The sequence below is a fragment of the Polypterus senegalus genome, chromosome 12, assembly GCF_016835505.1.
Source record: "Polypterus senegalus isolate Bchr_013 chromosome 12, ASM1683550v1, whole genome shotgun sequence".
NCBI classification, from domain to species: domain Eukaryota; kingdom Metazoa; phylum Chordata; class Cladistia; order Polypteriformes; family Polypteridae; genus Polypterus; species Polypterus senegalus.
The window spans coordinates 68512794-68535256 of NC_053165.1; the positions used below are offsets into that span (position 1 = coordinate 68512794).

Consider the following 22463-nt stretch of genomic DNA (forward strand, 5'->3'; position numbering starts at 1 on the left):
ATGGAGAATCATTACCGCCAGCCAACCCCCCTTTGGAGAATCGCTGATGAAGGTCATAGCAGAGCGACACCCGTTTGTGCCCCCCACTTGTTTAAGAGCCGGTGCGACTCCATCACTTTAGGGTCCACCTCTTCACCCAGCTGTCCTCCTCCACACCCCCTAACTCCACATCAGTGGCCTTCCTCACATTCAGCAGATCTTTCTCACTTTCACCCCTCCTTCATCAGCCGTGTCCTACTCCCGGTCTCCTCATCACCAGAGAGACAGCTTTGCCACTCGCACTCTGGCGAGTCTCCTTCAATTTCTTAGTCTAATTCGGGTGGGTGGGGAGCACTTAGCAGAACCCCCCCACCCTCCCCCGGGGTCAGCATAGCCCCCCACACCCACTTGAGAATCACCAATCAAATGAATGTTCGGGTCTTCAAGTGCCCTCAGACCTACAAAGCCACCAGGCCGACCCAAATCTGTATGCATGGCATGATTCGGTCCACTTGCGTCCTGCTTGATGGCTCCGTGTGACACCTCGAAACACCAACAGGGTGACGTACTGAAATGACGTGTCAGGCTTTGTGGACTTTGTTTTATTTACAGGTAGCGCAGGTTTCAGGGTTACATTCTTAGAATCTACAATTCGTCATCTGCATATTTGTCATCGGTTTAAACTCCGTGCCCCGTTAACATCGGGACACCAAGTGTGAAGACGGGACAGACAAACAAAAAAAACAACAAATAAAAATAAAATAATACATGATTTGTATGATTTGTTTCATTACATTTAATAAAAAATACAATAAAAAGAATAAGAGAGCTTTAAAAAATGAAGAACTCGGTTGTCGCTCCCGGATGCGCACTTTTCCTTCTTTCAAGTCTCCGTCCGTCAGTTCTCCGGTTTGGTTACCAGGCTTGGACTGGCACTGCCCGCCATCAATCTTTGGGTAGCCAGACCCACCTCCCCTACCTGAAGGCATAAGGGTGACGTTTTAAAATCCATCCAAAAAAAAAGACCCCCAAAGCAAACCAAAAAAAAAAAAAAAAACAACCCCCCCACCATAATCCAATGAAAGCAAAGCCTACGGCGCCTCGTGCAGTGAACTGTCACCCAGCCTCTCCATGTAGTGCCGGAGGTCCCGAGGGTCACCCAGCTCCATATCCTGGCACACCCACTTAATGTCATCGTGGCTGCCCAAGCCAAGGGGCTTGACGGAGGGACAGCCGTCGTCGGAGGGGATGGTGGTGAAGGTCGTGAACTTGACGCGCTTCCTTTTCGACGTGGGCGAGTGCAGGGGCTCGCTCTTTGGTTCTTTCCCGTTGAGGGAGACCCCGGAGTCGGCCGAGCGATGCACTTGGCTCTGAACGTTTTTGGAAGTGGATCCCCCGTTTAGGAGATGGCTGCCTTCCTCACCGTCGATGATGGTCGTGTGCTCCTCCTGCTGCCCGCCTAGCGCCCCCATGTGGTTCTCTAGAAGCTCCGCCTCATTGCCAAGCCACACCCAGTCGTGGGAGTGGTTCAGGGTCTCCTGGCCTTCCAGCGGCAGCTGCTTGTGTCGGTACTTCAAGGCGTACGAGACGCAGTTGATGAGGAACACTAAAATGGCCAGGCAGAAGACCCCCAGCAGGGCGTACATCCCGATCTCCAGATCACTCAGGCCTCGTGCGTGCAGTGGGTCGTTATCCTCCATGTCCCTGTTGTTCCGAGGAAGGTCCACCTGGGCGGGGAAGTTGGAGAAATCGATGGGAATGCGATGCAGCTGGTTGCCCTCGTCGGCCAGCTTGTCCCCTTCGGACTTGCGGGTGATGGCTGACTTGACAGTGGTGCTGATCCTCCTGAGGATGCCGTCCTCCAGGTCGGAGATGGAGCTGCCGTAGTAGTGCACGTCCAGCCCCGTGCGGTCCTGCTCCACCGGCTTGTGTCTCCGGTCGCTGGCGTGATTGTCTAGGTCCTCCCCGTCCACGCCGTAGTCACTGGCCGCCCCTTTGGGGCTGGCATCGTTCTGCCCGAACTTGACCCTGACGTTCCCGCTCCCCGAGGCCAGGATGCTCTTCCGCTTGGACTTCTGGCAGGCCTCACAGATGACTAGCTCCATTTTCACCAGCGGCCCCTGACCTTCTCCCTCGGCCACCACCACTGGCCACTTGTGCGTGGCGTCTTGCTGGACTGAGACCACGTCTTCGTCCACAGAGACGGCCGCCACAGTGAAGTAGTCGGGATTGTAGACGTTGAGAGGGGTCGCTGAGCCGTCGCTGAAGTGGATCCAAGCGCTGAGGAGGGCCTCCTGCAGGGGGACACAAAACAACGGTTGTCACGGTGACCACCAGTTTCTAACTGCAGCACATTGCAAAAAGGGGGGCTAGAGACATTCACATTTATTCAGTGCCCCCAACGTGCCCAGTCGTTTCACGCCCCTTTGGAAATTTTGCCAAAAAAAAATATTCACCTTCTAGGCCTCACGCCCACTCAGCCCACCAGCTTGGTGGGATCGTCCAATAAAGCAGGTAGGGGGCGCCAGTGCCCACTCACACAGCTTTAGATCAGCTGTTCTTTAAACCCACTCTGCTCAAATCAGGGGCACATGCAGTCAATTTGGGATCACCTGTCGGGCAAAGGGAGAGGGGAGGACCTTAGTCATTCTCGAAGGCGGATTTATCCAGTTAAGGGCCGTGGGGGAGGCAGTCCTGGCAAGGCTGGGCACAAGGCAGAAAAGAGACACCATTCACACACAGCTGCCCGCCACGCGGAGATGGGGGAGGAAGAGTGGAATACCAGAAAGGGAGAAGGTGGAGGTCCACGATGATGACAAGGGGGCTTGGGATTCGGACCCGGGGCACGGCATCTGTGCCCGCTCACGAGTGAGCGACATGTCCACCTCGGCACTCGCCGCGTCGCTGGACAGAAAGATCTCCTCGGAGCCCGAGAACGTCAGACATGTAGACCTGCTGGGTGCCCTGATGCTGAAGGCTTTGGACTTCAAACCCAAGGTTGTGCGACTGATGTTGGGGTCTCACAGTTTATAATGCACAGGCTGATGAAGATGAATCGCCCACCTGGCGCTCGCATCACGAGAAAACCTGTGAGGGGTCCGCTGTCGTTCCTAACATGAGAGTTAACACTGAAGTTTTAACACCACATTCTGGCCTACGGGGTCCCTGTGCCACGGTGCCCCAACCTCCCCTTCTCTCACGCCCGATGTGACTTCATCCTGTAGTAATCTCAGGCCTGGGCCCTTGGGGGCGTGGGGGCGGGCACCCTCCCTGTTTCCGCTACCGCACATCAAAGGCGGGCAGCTTAGCCGTGCACTGCGACCAGAGGGGATTTCGATTCGCCAGCTTTGACTGCAATTAGTATAATCGAATCAACATGTCCAAGTGTTGGCAAATACCCCCAACAATGCCAGCATCTAAACCTAATATCTAATTTGCAGACAAAGGGGGTGACTTGATTGTGAGAATAATGAGCTTAGTGCGCCAACCTCCACGATGGGCATTAACAATGGAGACCTGCAATACGGAAAGCATTCTGTTTGATTGCAGTTAATAACATTCACGGAGCGCAAGGAACTTTATGGGGGGGTCGCCGCCGCCCTCATTACCATAACACGATTATCTGGGACAGGATTAAGGGGGCGATTTGCTGTCAGCCTCACTATGAAAGTCAGCCATCCACCCGCGCCGACCCCTGCCCTTTGTGTTGCATACGACTCGCCATGGTGGCACCTCAGATCAGTGGGGGGTGTTGTGTGGGCACACAGAATTCCACTTGTCGTTTCAAATGGGAAGCAAGCAGACAGACACATCTTTGGTTTTGTTTAGGCCTGTGATGCCAGTCGGTGATCAGGACAGAACATGAGGGGCACTGAAGACCCCCAGCCTAATAACTTTAATTTTACACACACTGGGTTCAGACTCCCAGGCCAGCACAGTCTGTGTGGAGCTGGCCCATTCTGCTGGTGCCCCCCACTGGACTGGCAACTGTTCACTGTCAGTTAGACCCTTGTGCCCGATGCTGCTTTGTTGGCAGCGGTCTGGAGTAAGCGGGTCTGTCGTTGTAACAATCGTTTTATTCCACTGAATCAACTTTTTCCCTATTAATGGATTTTCAAGTTCTAATTTGTGTTTTTGCATTTTGAGATGGCATGGTGGTGCAGTGGCAGGCACCACAGCTTCACAGATCCAGCATCCTGGGGTCAAATCCCATGTGCAGTTTCCATGTTCTCAGTGGGTATTCTTGTGTTTCTCGTCATCCCCAAAGACGAGCAGACCCTTGGTGTTAGTGCAGGTGGGTGGCACACCGTCTTGTGCACAGTGCTGCCAGGATCTCCTCTGAGGAGACCCTGATGTGGATTTAAGAAGGTTTGAGGCTAACTGACCGACTCTGAAGGTGACCCAAACAGGTAAATCTTGTGGTAGCGGGGTTTTGATATAATCGATTGGGCACCTTGTTGGCATTAGTGTGATCCCCTCACAGCCTTGGTGCCTGGGGTCTTCCACTGTCTGATGGGCAGTTTTGCAAACGATTCCTTCATTTTGAGTGACTCCTTTCAGTTTCATAGGATCGTCGATGGAGTGGAGCCCAACAGGTGTGCTGAAGCGTAGGGGTCTTCTTCCCGTGTGGTGGCAGATGTTGGCATTATGCCATTTGATGGCTGCTGTTCGTTTCCTGCTTTTATTCCTACACGGATGACTAAAAAGCATTAAGACCTCAACGAGGCCATAAAGACTCAAAGCAAAGCCCCAATAAAGGACTGGCGGGGACCCCATTCATTGTCAGTGAAGGCCCACTGCTGACAATGCTGCCACCTGAGTGGCCATGACAAAGCAAACATAACATCAGTGCGGGCAAAAGTCGCTAAGTGAATCTTGTGCTTGCGCGGCTTAATGTCTCAAAGTAATGTCTCAAAGCTTTAATCAAATCCGTAGGCAGCCGTGTCATGCTGGCATTTCAATGCTAATTTATTCAAATATGGAGAATACAAATGCCACAGGAATAGGCAGCCCCTGCCCTGGTAATGACAGGCCTCTCCAATGAAGCGGTCATCGATTGGGTGAGCCAAACCGGTGGCTACTTTGTGGTCACCTCGTCCCCACAGGTTTGCACATAGCTGCCCACAGAAATGCCACCTATTTGAGGAGTCAGGGGGCACAGAATCTACACAGGGATGAATATCATATAGCGCCTAACGTGGTGACGCCATTCTAAAGGACACAAACATATAGGTGGGCAGTGCCACCACAGTGGGGACTTTAAACCCCATGTTTCAAAGCTACTGTCTTAAGTGAAGGGAAACTGCAGTGATGGAGAAAACATGACAAGGGGACAAAGTGCGGACCCCACGTGGTGGACGACGCTGTGGGTGACCTTCTCCAGAATGGGCAAGTAAGACGGACCCCGGCAGGAGTTGGCTGAGCAGGCTTGGGGACACGGGCAACCCAAAAAATAGGCGTCTTGACATACTGTGACAACAGCGCAGAGGTTGCAGAGAAAGCCTCCAGGTGGGCTCGGGATGAAGCGAGCAGGCAGATGAGTGGGCGACTTCTGTTAGGGCACAAGCTGAGGTGGGTCGCCTGGGTGGTAGCGTTTCTTTGAGCCCCTAGATATAACATTGCTGATGATGTGCCCTAGCTGAGCAGTGGCAGATGCAGCAGCACAAAAAACCCACCTGCAAACCCCCTCGTGTCCACCCAAGCCCTGGGACAACATAGAGATGGAGAGCTGTTGGTGGTCTGTCAAGTCCCCCTAGTGGCAGCAGTCTGTTTGGCCTGGTCATGCCAACAGCCACGTGAGACCCTGATGGCACTACGGTGTGGAACTGTGTACTTATATGGTGCCTTTAGGTGGGTGCCAGCTGTGTGTCTGCCGATGGCAGCAGGGCTCTGGGGTGTCACCGCTGCTCCGCTTTCAGACTGACCGTGACAGTCTGACAATGGGGTCCTCACCGCCCCATTGATGCCCACACTCCCCGCCATACTCACCTGCTTGGCACTGTGAAGGAGCTCCTGAGTTGTTGCTGTAGCAACCACAGCCCGGTTGCTGCCCGTACTCAGCTGCAGGGAGAGCGAGAGGCTGGTCACCAGCTGGACTGCCACGTCTGTGACGCTTACTTTGTCCTCCAGGACGGTCACCGTCTTCTCAGCCAAGATGGAGTCGGAAAGTGGGGAGAGCACCTAGAGGGGTGACAAGCACACAAGGAAAAGAGTTAGTGCCAAAGGAGGGCAGCATGCCAGGGCCACAAAAGGGTAAGGGAACACAGTGTGTGGTATAGCAAGTGTAGCATACAGAGTGCCTTTCTCCAGTTTTGGGGGCTGGCTAAGGTGGTCTACACAGCGGACTCTACCTGGCATTTAAACCTGAGCTTCTGTGACTTTCTTTCTACCCAGCCCTACAGATGACATGGAAGAATTGGCATCTGGGAAAGATGCCCATATAATGGATGGATGCAGATGGACAGCCATCATCATAGCAGAAGATCAGAGGGGACTGCCCTCAATACACAGGGTAGAAGCATCCCTCTGGTGGGGCTCTTCTTTGGACACCTGCAAGGCTTCATGGAAGTTGTAGTTCTTGTGGGCAGCCCTGTTGTCAGCCACTAGAGGGAGCTGCTGGTAGCTTCCAGGGGGCAGGTGCACCCACCACCTTCACGGGAGAGGAGGAAGACGAGGCCCACCAGAAAACAAAATGAATTGTGGATTGTGATTTTGGGAGACCCCGTGAGTAGGCCCCGCTGCTAGCACTTGGAGTAACTGTGTGACGGAGGTCCCTTAACGGCCACAAGCGACAACCCTAACAACTGTCGAGCTCCCGCTTCCCAGCATGCTCTGTGACATGTGCTCAGCCGGCAGCCAGTGCTTTGTCTCGATTTGTCTAATCGAGAACTTTCTAGAAATCTTTGGGTCCTGACCTGGTCGTGCAAGTGTCAGTGGCTGGCAGGCAGGCAGGCAGGATGAACGGCCCCACCGAGGAACCGAGCCGCCTATTGTCCCACTACAAAAATGAGCCACCAGAATGGGTACACGGAACAGCCTCAGCATGTCTCTGGTGGGCCTTGTTGGGGAGGGGGGGGGCTGCGGGCTTGGGGTGACATGTCTGTGCTGCCCTGAAGTTTGTGGACTGATTGGCTGATTTGAGTGCAGTGGGTAGCGACGAGGTGGAAAGGATCATCAGAAAGTGCAGACATGTCACAAGGGTCCACAGAGGGTCAAGGCGGACTCTGAACCAGACCACCCCCTCTGCGGCTTAGAAATCTGAGAAACCTGAGGAGACCATTCAGTCCATGACGCACACGTCTTTTATGGGATTTTAATTTGAGCTCCTGAGATTGCAGAGGATTTCTCTTGATTATCAATCAATAAACAATTTTGTGATTATATACCCCTGACGCCCCCCAAGAGCGCACCGTCTACAGGAGCGGTGTCCGATGTGACTCAGTAATCTGGTCAAACAGGGACGAGTGCGTAATGGTGAGCGGCAGCACCCGAGGAGGACGAGGCCCGGTCAGCACAGGGGGGCTGCAGGCTCAGCCAGGAGGGGATTTAGATGTAGCAGGACACAGATACAGGAGGGACAATGGGGATTCTGTCCTGGCTGTGGAACAGTAGACTACCCAACTCCCTGGCGCAGGTGCTGGAGGGTACATGGGAGTCTACATGTGTTTGGGAGATCTTGAGAAACACACCTGCCCGTGTCCCTCAGTGGGTGTTATGGGGCAACAGGACCATGGTACTCGGACTACCTACGAAGGCAGTGAGAGCGGAGTCCGCACACTTGCCGTTCACTGAAGCTGTCAGACCCCCTCATTGGTTGTGTCTCGTCGCCACTCCTGCTTGTGGCTTTCGTGGATAGGATATGAAGGCGCAGTGGAGGATGTAAAGGGGGTCCAGTCAGGGAAGCTTCGGGTAAGCAGATGATGTTGTCCTCGTCTCCTCTGACTGTGACCTTCAAGACACTCAAGCGATGAGGATCAGCACCTCCAAGTGTGAGGAAAAGAGGGGACTGTACTCTCACCTGGTGAGTGGGCAACCATTGCCTTTGGGGGAAGTTCTGGTATCTCAGATCTTGTTGATGAACATCAAGATCATCACACGGATTAGAGGGGCGGCGGCCGCTATGTGGGTTCCGTACCAGACCGTGGTGGTGAAGCAGGAGATGAACCTAAAGATAAACCCTCGTCCTACCGGCTGATCTCCATCCCTGTCCACTTATGTGGGTACCACGAGTACAAGCCGCAGATATGAGGATTCTCCGCAGGGTGGCTGGGCTGCCACTTCGTGATTGGGATTCAGATGAGCCTCAAAGTAGAAACACTACTAATCCGGATTAAATCAGGAGGGGAGGGTCTCTCCCCCGGGTGGAGCAGACCTTGGACACGATTCAGGAATCACATCTCTTGGCTGGCTTGGGAACACCTGGGAATTGAGCCAGAATCCGGGAAGTCTGAACTGCTGTCTCTGCGATCCTCGCCAGGAAAAGCAGACGAGAAGATGAGATGAGGAGAAAATACGCAACATTAACAATTTAAAAAAACTGGAGGACTACGTACCCACCAGGCTTTGCTGCCCTTGCCCTTTATCGCTCTGCAAGACTCCATTAGTGTTATGGTCACACACACCTGCAGTTACGGCTACTTTCTCCCACGTTTGTTCCTGTACTCCATTGTTATTTATCACCTGACGACTCGACACTCTTAGTGTTGTTGAGCTCCCGACTAATTCTGTTCCTTGTTAATATTTCTCGAGGACAATTTGTTGACTTATTTCGTATTGTGCTGTTCTACACTGTGTGAAATATGCTCAATAAAATTAAAAATGTACAGACCGAGCACTGAGGCACAGGAGTGGCCCGTACAGGCGACTGCCATCCCATTCATATCAACGGCCTTCCTGTGCTTAAGGTCAAAGTGCACAACTCACCCTCTGTGGTCTACTGTAGTAATGATACCAACCCCCAAAAGGCATTGCCCCCCGCCTCCACAGTCCTCACAGTCACATGACTGTCACCATCAGAGCATAGCAGCAGGTTCACAAGACTGACAAACATGGTCACACCTCCGACAATTCGTCAATTTCAGTACAACAAATCCCACTGCTGACACCAGTAGGCTGCTGTGAGCACCGGCCACATCTCGGCCAAATGTGGGAATTGAAGCTGGCCTCTCAAATTAGAAGAGCCACCAGGTAAGCTAAAGGAGAACTTTTTGAGGATCATGTCCATCTAACAGGGTCACCACACGCCACACTACGACGAGCACAAGGGGGCGATTCCCGTCGGGTCATATCAGTCGAATCAACTTTCGAAGGAAGGAAAATTTGTAAAAACCTGTCAAGTCCGCATCGTCCGGGGCCTTAAGATTAAAAGCCGGCAGGTGACCAACTCTCTCGACACGTTTAAGTCATATAATAAGATGAAGGCCCCCCCCATTACATGAAAGAATGTAAAGCTTTAAGAAGAACCGACACTGAAATGCTGGTGTTGGGGGAAAAAAGAAGCAAATCAAGGAAGCCCTTCAGTGTCGTTTGCTGGCAACCCTGGCACATGTGTAGCAAAAGAGGCCACTGGCACTAAGGGAGCCCTCTTTCAGTTGCGCTAGGTACAACAGCTGTTCTGTCCTCCCCAAGACCCCCAACTCCTGTAGAGTGGGCGACCGGCAGAGAGAAAGGGAGAGAGAGTGTGGGGGTGTTGTCCTGAGTGAATTCCTTCCCAAAGTCAGAAGAGTTTCTCAGGCCCAACAAATTTTTGACTATGGGACCAGAACAGTCTCCCGCAATACCAAACATGGCAAAGCATCATGGGAGTGTAAGAACACCATCAAAAAAAAGGCAAAATGGACAAACAACAGTGGCTCAAAGAAACTGTCGGCCCTTGACAAAATTCTGTTGACTTCAGGTCAGCACCGTTCAAGATCTTCGTCTGTAGATCTCCCTGGTGTGTGTTCTACGCTTGACAGGACCACCGGCTCACACCAGTCTGTGCACTCAAGCAACACACGGGCCAGCCGGCCGGCCGACCGACCGACTTCAAAAGGCATCACTTCAAGTGTCGGAATGGCGGAGGTCAGTTCTATCGTTTTCGTCAGGGTAACTTGGCACAAATCGGAGAGGATACTCTGAGCAGGATGGATGCCTGTGTGTGGAGGGAATGGAGAAAAGAGGAACCACAAGGTGAGTTAGAAATGATTTCTTCGCATTCAGGGACTTCTGGGAATAATCACACTGACATCCGCTTGACATTTAACAGGTAAACAGCGGCAAGCCAGAAAAACAAAAGTGAATCCCCAGTAGGTGGGCTCATCACTCAAAACGTCCAAATATGGCAGCAGTGGGGCTTTGAGGGTACGTGGATGCTGGAGACTGACTGAGGGCCAGACTGACCTTTCCACCTGACATCTAAACCTCTGTGCCATCACCTCATCTTCGGCTGGACTTGTAGATCAGGGTGAGGGCTGACCCCCCTGTTCTACAGAGAGGGGCCCTCCTATTATGGATTTGTAACATTTTACTTTAAAGTTTCAATGACTGAGGAGGGGCTCGGTACTTTAGTGTAGTCTCGCTGTTAGACATTATAGCGTCAGAAGGAGGTGGGCCTCAGCCAACAGCACTGAGCATGGCAGAGAAAGAGGCCTTGTTCTGCTAAACGTTCTTTCTCCTCAAGCCCAGTCCCAGTACTAAAGACCCCCAAGCCCTTGTTCTGCTAAACTTTATTGCTCCTCAATACCAGTCCTAACTCTAAAGACCGCCAAGTTCTTGTTCTGCTAACCTTTCTTGCTCGTCAATCCCATTCCCAACTCTGAAGACCACCAAGCTCTTACTATGCTAACCTTAATTGCTCCTCAAGCCAATTCCCAGTTCTAAAGACCCCCAAATTGTTATTCTGCTGACCCTTCTTGCTCCTTAAACCCAGTCGCTGCTCCAAAGACCCCCAAGCCCTTGTTCTGCTAACCTTTCTTGCTCCTCCAGGCCTGTGTGTAAAGGTGGTCACTACTGTACTACAAGGTGGCAGCAGCTCTGAAGCTCTACGGAGACATCCCTGGACTGGTGGGCATGGGGATGCTTTGACTTTAGCTGTGGTGCTCTTATCCAGGTCTTCTGCAGATTCTCCACTTGACATGCCATCCTGGACTCAAAGACAAGTTGGATCTCTGAAAACTCTTACAAAGTGCAGGCTGAGATGTTTGGACCACCTAGGTATAAAGCCAGCCCACCAAATGGCCACCAACTTTCATAACATGTCTAAAATTCTTTATGAGAGGGAGAAATAGCACTAGACCCCCAGTGTGAAGTGATGGTGTGCTCCTCTCTACCTACCTGTATGGTGGTCATGCCGGGGTCGAGGCCTACAAGAACCCGCCCTTGTTCAAGTTTCACAATGTGGGGGTCCTCAACTTTGAGAAAGTCCATCACCAGGTCAGTGATGTCAAACTGCCAATCGGTGCCCAACATGTACACCAGCTGACCTCCGGGTCCCAAGGGCTCTGCGACAAAGTGAGTCAGAACTCGCACCATGGCATGCTGGTATTGCAACGTGCAGCCCCTGGCTCTGCGATCATCATCATCATCATCATCACTGTCTCGTGCTGACCTGAGAGAAGAAACAAAAAGAACAGACGTCATTCTGTGTCACTTTTAGGTAAGCTGGTCATTGTGCCAGCGTGGCCCAACGTGCCCATCCATCTGCACGTAGGTTTAGGTGCCATTGAGACGTCCCTGAACCGAAAATGTATGTCAAAGAGACTAAAGCACTATTACTAAAAACACTTTATTAATAAAATAATAAAATGGGGGCAAAAAGAAAACCTGGTGGTCTCACTTGGCCAAAGAATGAAGGGCTTTAGTGCCCTGTCTGTCTGGTGAGGTACCCCCTTAACACCATTAAACACCCACCTGCCTCACCTCTGCCTTCTGTGTCTCCTGCCAGTTGTACCACCCGAGTGCAAGGCCCACCATGGGAATGTGCCAGAACATGTGGAAACAACTGGGTGTGGCAAGCAATAAGCAGTTCACCCCCCCCCCACTCTGTTTATTGATGATCAAACCTAAGGTCCTTTGGGGGTCCTGCCTTGGAGTGGCTTGGTGAATTGATGACCAGGGAGGGGCGAGGTGAGCGACTGAAGCAATCGATTCACTGAAATCCAATAAAAACGTTAGGCAGGGTCCTTACTTCTAAATGACAGGCCTGGGCCCACCTCATCTTAACTATGGAGGTCTAGCCCCGACCTCTTCTAGAGTCACAACACTGTAAGAGATGTGAGGACGGAGGGGCCTGCCGACAAAGAAACGACTAAGCCATCTTAATCCAAACGTTATTATGTCGTTCGGCTAGACGCACCTGATGGGCTCCTGCATGACACCCACCCACGAACTGACATGAGCGATGCATGTAAACGCATTGCCATCTTTCCTAATCGTTCTTTAGCATTCGTTCTTCTCGTTGTGCGTTCCTCGCCCTTTATAAACTCAATCTGAGCGCCCACTTGTTCGATTTTGGCCCAGCAGCAGATGCTCATGACTGTCGTGATTTTGAACTGCGCCCCCATCAGGCCGGCTTGAATATTTCAGGATGGGGTGCAGCGCCAAAAAAATGAAAAATTTGACTTCAAGAGGAGCATCGAGCTGTTTAAAGGGGGCAATTAGGGAAGGCCTGACAGCACTTGGCTTGGTGGTTTGGTTTTTCTGGAGTCGGGTGGGCTCTTCTTACGGCAGCCTCCTCTCCTCTCCCTTTTCCTAATTAACAGCAATCGGCCTAAGGGGCTTGAAGCCTGGAATGGACCGAACTGGATCAAGTGGAAGGGGCCCACAGAGACGGACCCACAGTTCTGTGCTACACACCAGCATGCCAGGGGTCTGACGGCCGTCATGGCAGTAGCTTGTTGATCTCACGCTGTCAGGTGGGTTTTTCAAAACTATGACATGTGTGACCCTTCTGCCTGTCACAGTGATGACAGGACACGACGTTACTATAAAGGACAAGGCGAGATCTTCGCCATCATACGGGATGTGCGAGTGCCACGTGACACTGGGCTCTGAATGACGCGTTTTGTATAAATTTGTAAAAATTCACAGCCAGTGCTGGCATTTTACAACAAGCCCAGTGGGCCACGACGGAAAAGAGAGATATAAAGACTTGGGGGTCTACCTTGTTCTCAGCCCCCACTGGCTTTTGATTGAGCGTATGCCATCATGGTGCCATATAAAGCATATATAAGCGGATTAAATGACCCACCTTTTACTAGAGGTGATCGGGACCCTCCAGCCCTTGATCTGGTTGAGCTCGGCATCGGACACTTCGATCTGGAGGGGGAGCCGAGGAATCCAGACAGTCATTTCCAGCTGGGCATTCAGATACTCGTAGGTGAAGTTCACAGCAATTTTTAGTTTGCCCTTCATCTCCTTACCATTTACGAAGATGTAGTCGCACCTGTCGGACACCTGCAAGGAGGAGGAGGAAGAGAAGACGACAGTAAGAGGACGGGAGGCGGCACTTACATTACCAGCCAAACGGCCTCACGCCAAAAAAAACAAGACAACCAGCTGTGACTATAGGGAGGCAAGGAGAGTCGGAAAAGAAAAATCTGGAAGAGCAATCTAGAGAGGACACCCTGGAAACAGAGACTTTGGGAAAGAACAATCTGGAAAGGAGACTCTGGGAAAGAACAATCTGGAAATGAGACACTGGGAAAGAACAATCCGGAATGGAGACTCTGGGAAAGAACAATCCAGAAAGGAGACTCTGGGGAAAGAACAATCCAGAAAGGAGACTCTGGGAAAGAACAATCCGGAAAGAAGTCTCTGGGAAAGAACAATCTGGAAATGAGACACTGGGAAAGAACAATCCGGAAAGGAGACTCTGGGAAAGAACAATCCAGAAAGGAGACTCTGGGAAGGCTGAACTGGAGACCTCCACGGACGCTGTACAGTTTAGCCCACCTTGCTTCGATTCCATGGTTCCTGCCTTGTGCCACATAACCCCTAAGAGCCCCCTGACTACGTGGTTGCTACATTTTTGTAATGGAAGGCCGACGGCTAAAAGGGGCTGAGTGATGTGACTCATGTAAGATTAAGGGAGTGGAAAAGGCTGGAAGGACCCCCATGAGGTGGTTGTGTTGCAGAAATTCACTGTGGGACGGCGATCCCCGACCAACAAGCCCACTTGCGACATTTCACTCTTCACTGGCTTGTCCCATTGAGGGAATGGGGTGGGCACATCAGGTCAATTTCTCCCCATCAGGGTTGTGGGTCTGCCCCCTGGTGCCACACCTGACAAGGGGTGCCCCCCATCACGGGCACACACACTTCACGTCCCATTTACTCAGCATGGACATTTTCTGCCTGTGCGCCTTAAGTGCATTTCGGTTTATTTATTTATTTTTTTCTCGGCCCCCTCACCTTTTTCCTTTTCTTATTTATGGCAACACCATTAGCAGCACTTTAGTGGCGCTGCCAATCACAATTACCTCTACTAGTCGACGGCGGCAGCAGCCTTTTTTTTATTTTTACGTTTTTCACTCAAAGTGAATTATAAGCATCAAGCCGCATCAACCGGGCCCACCCGGCCATGTCTCCCAATTTCCTATTCCTGTCTCCTCCTTCCATTAACTGCTCTGAGTGTCCAGACTCGGAGTCACAGAATCAGGTGACGGGTGGGAATTGAGGCCAAGTGACTGACTGTGGGGCACGCTGGGGGGCCGAATGACACCCGCTGGGTGTGCTGAGCACCTTGTGACGGGCAGACCCACTGGGGCTGATGGGAATTTAAAGATGGGTAGCGGGGGAGTGAAGGGGTCTCTAATACTGCACTTCAGTGACTTTAACACTTAAGACTACAGAGGACCCTCCTCAGTAAGAAGAACCCCGGAGTACAGAGACCACTGTGTCACAATACACCAAAAAAGAATTTCGATATTTCAGCTCCAACCTGTCCGAGTATTCATGGACCCTCGGTGCTGATGGACCCCCTTCTATATAAGTCACACTCTGTGGACAAGCATGACAGCTCAGCACACAGGGACAACAGCCTTTATGCTCAAGCACGCCGGGGGTCCGACTGCCATCCAACAAGCCCCACAGAGAAAACTCAAAGAGAACACCATTTGCAGAAGAAGTCCACCGACCTGGAAATGGGACAACGACTCTCATGTGGCCCCCTCTCTCACTACAGGGTCTGGCCCACCCTGTCCTCACACTTTTTGAACCGCCGTGCAGCAGTTATCCCAGCGCCCCCCCAATCAATCTTGTGTCAAGGTGCTGTTAACTCCACGGGGGTCCCACTTCTCCATTTTGTATTACTGTATCGAGGCATCTGAAATTCCACTGGACTCCCCCTCCCCCCTTCACTGATTATTGAAATGTGAGGCTCAGACCCCCAACTCAATTAAATGAATCAGTGGTGAATGGAAAGCACCGGCACTTCTGTTAACAGACCACCCAGACGGTTAGAGGGCGCATTGAACAGCAGTTACCTGATGCGGCCAGCAGGGTGCAGGTACTGGGCAGTGCCAGTTGGGTCCTTGTACACCTGCTAGTGGGGTATTAACTGCATTGGACCCCCTTACTCTTCCACAAATGTAAAAGGTGCTCAAGAGGTGGACAGGTGCAAATAAATATCAAAATAAAGTAGTGGGCCACCACATGCCCCCAAGTGACACGCAAAACAAGGTCACAGTGTGCCTCAGAGGGGTGGGAACTGCAGAGGGCGCCACATGACATACAGACAATCACAACGATGACCTCAGCCCTCTGAAGCCCACTTCATCCAATCCCACAGCAGGTCCAGGCGGCCCTCCGCCACAGGGCTCAACTCAGACAGGACCACCACCACGGGGGGCGTGAGAGTTAAACCCATGTAGACACGCGCAGGACTCAAACCCGGGAGACTGGGCAGCAATGCCAGGCACTGTGCCTACCGTGGTGCTGTGAACTCACACCCTGAAACATCTGCCAGGGGTCAGCCGCGAACTCAAAACGTCTGCAGACCACCGGCAGTTCTCCACACTGCAAACCTGCGGACTGAGGTGCTTCGTGCTGCGGGTCCACAGCAATTCACCTGGCGACGAGGATGGGGTTGGCACTGTGCGCGGGCAGAGTGTAGTGGGGGGCCATTGGACAGATATGGTAGGGGCTGACAGAGATGGAGATCAGCTGACATCACCAGGAAGTGCTCTGCTCACGGTGGTCTCTCCTATAAGCTCATGCTGGACCACTTGGCTCACTTCTGAGGCAGATGTGGCGGGTTCACAGCTGACCCCTGAGGGCGGGGGGGCAACATTAACCCCCCTGCCATTGGCAGACAGGACGCTCTTGTTGCAGCTCGTTCAGAAGCCCTTTGCAGAAGACCTGCAGAGACAGTGCGGCCCCCCAGCACCATATGTTTAGAAAGCGGGCCCCCCCCGACTACTGCCCTGTGGGGTGATCCTTAATTACATCCACCAGTCTCACTTTCAAACGAGGGTCCAGCCCACCACACGCAAGGATAGAGGTGTTAGCTGTCAGATCATTTCAACTGCAAACCACCAGGTGGCATCAGTGAGACCTGCGAATGGACAGCAAAGACGTCTACAAGGCGCTATAAAAGGCGGCCACAGGCACAAATGATCAAAGTCTGACTCTGGGGGGCCCACCACTCGCCATGGGTGTCACTTCCACCCACTTTCCACCCGAAGGAACGACACACAAAAAATGGGACAGCCTGTCATGAATTGAAGCCCCCCACTGCCAACCTCGTGTTATCACCTTAGCATGGAGGGTATGCCAGTGATGCAGTTGCAGGCTTGCAGGGTGAAGCAGGCGGGTGACACCAAAAAAAAAACAAACAAAACGGAGGCATGAAAATCCACAATTTGAAAGGCAATCAGACAGCCCAATCGATACCCACATTACCACTGGCACCAAAGGGCGCTGCTCATTTATGGGAGCGGCGGGCGATTAAGGAAATATTGATACAGTCATAAATCTGGAGAGCGGCCGCTGAGGGGTCTGATCAATGCTCCTGCAGTCGTCTGCTCCCCTCCGAGGTGATCTGGAGGAGATGAAGGCACAGCGGGGGCTTCAGCATCTGTTCAAGCCAGCAGTACACCCCCCCCACTTTATTAAAACAAACATCACCAGTGTCAAACTAAAAGGAAGAGCCAAGTGTGCTGGGCAGGCTTCGAGGGGTTAGGGCAGTGTGATGGACAGCTGGGACACACTGCCAGCACACCGGTGACCACTGCAGAAACCTGTGATAGAGAAGGAGGAGGAAGAGGAGGGTCCCATGGTGGTGTGAGACCCTCCTCAATTAGTGGCCCATGTTAATGGTTCTGTTTCAGGATTCCCACCACGGACCTCCTGCCTGGACGGCCCGCCCGTTCAAGGCCCACCTAGACCTCTCATCATCAAACAGAGTCACCAGTGCAAGGATGGGCAGTGCCAACCATTAAATGAGCTTGGCGAGTCAGAGCTGATTGGCACATCAGTATGTTGGATGGGCACATTTATAAGATGTCTCCACTGTGGAGTCTTGTTAGTGATTCGCAAGTCCCATTGTTAGGAGGCAGTTGTCGGGGGCGTGGCCTGGTCTGATGTCATTTCCTCTCCGAGCTTTGCGGATACAAACTCCCTTTGGTTGGCGGCTCTCTGCTGGTTACGGATCACTGAATTTTAAACTTTGACTTTTTGATTCCCGTTCTGGTTACAGTGACAGTGTCTCGACTTTGCTTTTCGACTGCCTTTAATCTTATGCTCCAACACCTTTCTAAAACTGCTGGCTGCCCACCACTGGCAGAACGTTTCTGAACTCTTTGTGTTAAAAAGCTAAAAGGCACCTTCCACGAAGAATGTGTGTGAAGATTCACTGCGTGTATTTTTCCCAGCATACCTGTTTTGCCCCCCTGTTTACATCCCTCTGGTCCAGGATGCCTCATAACACCTTTAACCACTTGGCTCAGTGGGGTGTGGCTTTATGTAAATTAGATGCCGGTGAGGTCAGCTGGGCATAGCTTTATCATGATTAGGCACTGCACATGTCTTTAGTCACATGGGCCAATCAGGTGTCGCTTAAAGTAAATTGCATGTGCTAATACCCACGTGGGTACACTGGGGTGGCCTTATGCTAATGAGGCACTCATTTATTCATATGGGTGGAGTGGCATGGCTTTATGCTAAGTAGATACTGGGCGTGGCTTTATGATCTCAGTCACATCCTGAGCCTGAGTCAAGCGACTGAACATTCAGAACTGCTGCAGCTTTTGTCCAGCTTCATGAGACCACCTTGTGACGTACCAGGGGTCTCACATTCCGGCCTCTGCTCTGACCAGGTGATAAAACGCCTCCACTGTGTGGCCTGCAGGAGGATGACACCCCTCATCAGTGAGTCTCGAGTAACGTGGGCACAGCTCCAGATTGGCAGCATGCAGCCCCCACCCCCCCCAGCTAACAAGCCGCCAAGCAGATGGGCAGGGGCAGGAGCGAGGTCTTCACAGATGAAGATGCACAAAAAGAAACAGGAAACCATCTGCCTCGGCAGTAATTTGAAGAGGAGCCGACATGCGGCGTGTCGAGATGCCATACAGCAGCTTCTGCTGATCGACACTGATGGCATGGTTTTTTTTTTACTATTTTTAATCTTCGTTTAGATGTCTGCCCTCGGCTGGTGGCCATCACTTAATTGGGAAGAAGTGGCGGGAGGCCATTAGGGTTACCCAGCAGTGAAGAAAGTTGTCGGCAAGCACAGTAGACCACCACTTGGGGTCTCCTCCCGCTTTTAAAAATGCCTCCTCAGGTTCTCGTTCATCCGACACTTTAGTGGTCCATCCACGTTCTGAACCTGCTTATCCTCAGCTCAGATACGGAGAAGCCAGCGAGCGTATATATATATAGAGCGCCTTTACACGCTGGTCTTTGGTAGACGTCAGCGCTCTACAACTGGGACCAGTGCAATGTCAGACAGTGGTCTGGTGGCGAATGGATTTTCAAACTGGTGATTTTATGTAGCGCCTTATAAAGGTAAGGACCACCTGGGACACTTCGTAGGCGAGAACCGAGTCACTTCTTTAACAGACGACGCTCAGTGCACTGGAAGGTTAAGTGGCTTCCTCAGGGTCATATGGTGAATGAGTGAGTCTTCAAACATCTGATGCTATATAGCGCCTTTAATAAGGATCATATAGTAAATCAGGGTCTGAATATTCAAACATCTGATGTTATATAGTGCCTTTCATCAGGGTCTTAAGGTGAGTCTGATGTTATATAGCGCCTTTCATCGGGGTCATATGGCGAATCAGGGTCTGAATATTCAAACATCTGATGTTATATAGCGCCTTTCATCAGGGTCCTTTGGTAAAACAGGGTATGAGTCTGATGTTATATAGTGCCTTTAAACAAGGTGCTCTCAGCAGGCACAGTGCAGTGTGGTTCAGGGTCACTCACTTGTCCTGATAGTGAACTGATGTCATACAAGGTGACACGTGAGGCACTAGGTGGTGCACGGCGCTGACTTCTAATCTCTTATTGGATGCCTTTGTTTTTACTGTGACCCTGTAAGGCACCATATCTACCGAGCTCAGCACTGCCTGGATTAGTGACACGTCGTGACAATCTGAAAACTGAAGCTGCCATGTGGCCTTCTCGTCTGTGGCGAGGGTAGTGAAGCGCCTGGCGTCAGGTGGGTGGGCTGCATTTCTAGATCTTTTGGCTGGCCGTATTTGGGTCTGCTGAATGGCCCCCCTGTCACAATTCATTGACTTTTGAGCTCAGAGGAGAGAGAGAGACGGCGTGAGGAGGACGTGCCACGCGCTCCTCGAGGAATGATAAACGTCCAGGAGGATCTCCGGGCACATTAATCAGGGGCACTAAGTGGATAACAAGAGAACGTTTACTGAAGACATTAAGGCCGTCTCGAGAGCTGCCTTGGAAATTAATGACACTCCAGACAAATACAATCAACAGACGGGACAAGAGATGGGATTATGAAGCATGAAGGTGGGCCCGTCGATGCGCCAAACGTAAAGTGAGCCTGACAGGAGCAATTAAGCAGTCTGCAAATCATATCATCCAGGCAGGCAGGGAGAAGGCTGGCAGGGACGGAGATGAGCCCCCAGTGGTCTCCAACGCACCACCTCCTCTGGTTATCTGGGCTCATTTACAAAACTCTGGACCTGGTGGACCCTCCTCACAGTTCTGGTGGTTTATCACTATGAGTCAGTCTTGAGGCTGGTGGCGTCCCCCCAATTGTTGGTTCATTGGGTGACAGTCACTCAGCACACATGGGCAGGTGGGCAGCGCTACTCACTAATGCAGTGAAATTCACCTTTTGGGCCATGGGAGGCACTATAAATGGGGTGCTAGGCTGGCGGTCCGGGTTCCTGGTTCAAGTCTCATCTTGGACTCTCAATGTCAGCTCAGAGACCTCCGACACGGTGGGCTCCGTTTGTCAAGATCTCTGATGGGGCAGCTGCCTTGACGAGGCCCTCAGCCTAGCAGCCCAGAGGGACAAAGTGGAATTTTTCAAATAAAAAACTGAAATATCCCACCAAGTCCAAAATTCAGACCCTTTGCCCACCGCTGAGACGCCCAGTTTGGACGCCAATCTGACTGACTAGCCTGATCTGAAAGGGACGACAGGTGACACACGGGTGACGAAAAGCCACGTCACGAGGTTGGAGGAACGTCCTGCGGAGTTTAGAGATGGGATTGAGTCACAGCACAGAGCTGGGAAGGCAGCCTTGGAGGGTCCCGAGAGCAAGGTGGGCTCCACAATTCTTACAGGGGGAGAACTTTGGAACAACCAACGTTACTGAGCCAAACCCGAGCAACTGGGCCAAGGACCCGATGGGCAAACTGGCGGAGCTCTGGAGAACCTGAGTGAAGAAGTCTGCTATTTCGAGGCGCCATGCTCTCCCCCTCCTTCCTACTTGTTGAAGAGCACCAATGCCAGATGGGCCACCATATCCCACCTTCTCAGTGTGCAGCGGACCACCCAAGCCACAAGCGAGGCCATAAAGGAGGCTTCAGCACCAAAGGTGGGGGATCCTAACAATTTTGACTCCTGCACATTTAGGGGGCCACTGGTACAGTAAAAGTCCTACTTGCATGTGTTGGATCAGCTTGGCACAGATCTCGTGCCTTTAAGTGTGAGGGTCTCTAATCCTGGTTTGAAGCCCACCACTGCAGAACTATTCCTTACTTATTATGTGACTGATGCCTCTTGTGCATCTCCCAACGTCCGAGGCACCGCAGGTGACATTTCTTTTGTTTGTTCCAATTGGAGCTCAGACAGGTGAAGTGGGCTGCTGGTGGTCACACTGCGTCAGTAGTGGGATTTGAGCCCACCGCCTCAGGGCTTGACATCCAAAGCCTTACAACACTGCGCCACACTACCTGCCTGAGTGAGACCTAAATGTACGCAAGCAGTGACGTCCGCGCGTCACCACGTCACCTGGGGTTCAAGTAAGGCCACCGTTCCCCTTGTGTGTTACTAAGAGTAAGGGGCTCCAGCTCTGATACTCTACTGACTGGCAGGGGGGCAAAGGGTCAGCCTGGGAGAACACAGAAAATTCACCAGAGGGTGCCATGGGGCCACAGTGCCGTCACTTTGTGTGTTTTTTTCACGACTTGATGTCATTTCTGTTGGGTTTGCTCTTCTTGTCTTTAATGCTCCTCATGTTTGTGTGGGTTGAACCCCAGGGGATGGGGCCACCCTGATGTCATGCCTGTTGGCTCCTCCCCTCTGCCTTTATACTGTGGTCCCAGCAATCAATCACCACATGAGGAGCCACAAACCTGACGGGAAAAAATAAAATCGGGGGGCCTCCAAAAAGACCCATAAAAGTCAGGCCAGTACCTTCACAAGCCAGCCCAGATGAGGCACACCTAGTCCAGCCTACCCCAGACAACTACCTGCCGGCTTCGGCCTGGCTAGGCCCAAAGTGGGGAAAAAACTGGCTTAGCAATTGAGAATGTAAAGGACTGTCCCAAAACATAGAGGGAGGGGATAACCGTGAACCCCTGGCTTTAGAAAGGGAGAGTTTTGAATTAATAAAAGTTTATCTCATCTAATTTAACAGCTTTGGAAAAATGGAGCAAAATGCGCAAAAGAGCAAAGAAGGCAATCCTGAGCAACCCAATCCCAGTGCAAAAATCCCAAAGGCAAAACCAGCAAGAAACCAGCAAACAAGAAATAAAATAATAATAAATTAATAACAATACTTACAAAAAGGCTCCCAATACAAATTGGCTGGGTTTTTTCCTCAGAGGGCGGAGCCAGCAGCATCAATGACACAGTGGCCCCGCCTCCCAGGGCTCCACTCACAAAACACAAGGCATGGATGCACAGTGAGAAAGACAGGCCAGAATTACAAAAAATATCAGAATAAAATAAATATAAAAATAAAAAAAAACAAAATACAAACTCGAGCCAACACAATGGACATTTCGGGAATGAAGACGCAGTGAGAGACCAGCTTCATGTAGCTATCTGCCCCCTAGTTATAACATTGTGGCACCAC

At 51.7% G+C, this 22463-nt stretch overlaps 1 protein-coding gene across 2 annotated transcripts in view; it reads right to left on the minus strand.

Moving 5' to 3' along the window:
* Positions 1-752: 752 nt before the first annotated feature.
* si:dkeyp-14d3.1 (transmembrane protein 132C) overlaps positions 753-22463 on the minus strand; it is a 458057-nt gene continuing 436346 nt past the window's right edge. For both annotated transcript variants that reach the window (XM_039772086.1, XM_039772087.1), the window contains 4 exons: positions 13208-13413; positions 11293-11566; positions 5968-6159; positions 753-2273 (listed from right to left, as the gene is read on the minus strand). In XM_039772086.1, coding sequence (XP_039628020.1) covers positions 1071-2273; positions 5968-6159; positions 11293-11566; positions 13208-13413 — 1875 coding nt within the window. In that variant the 3' untranslated portion in view covers positions 753-1070. The remainder of the gene's footprint in view (positions 2274-5967; positions 6160-11292; positions 11567-13207; positions 13414-22463) is intronic.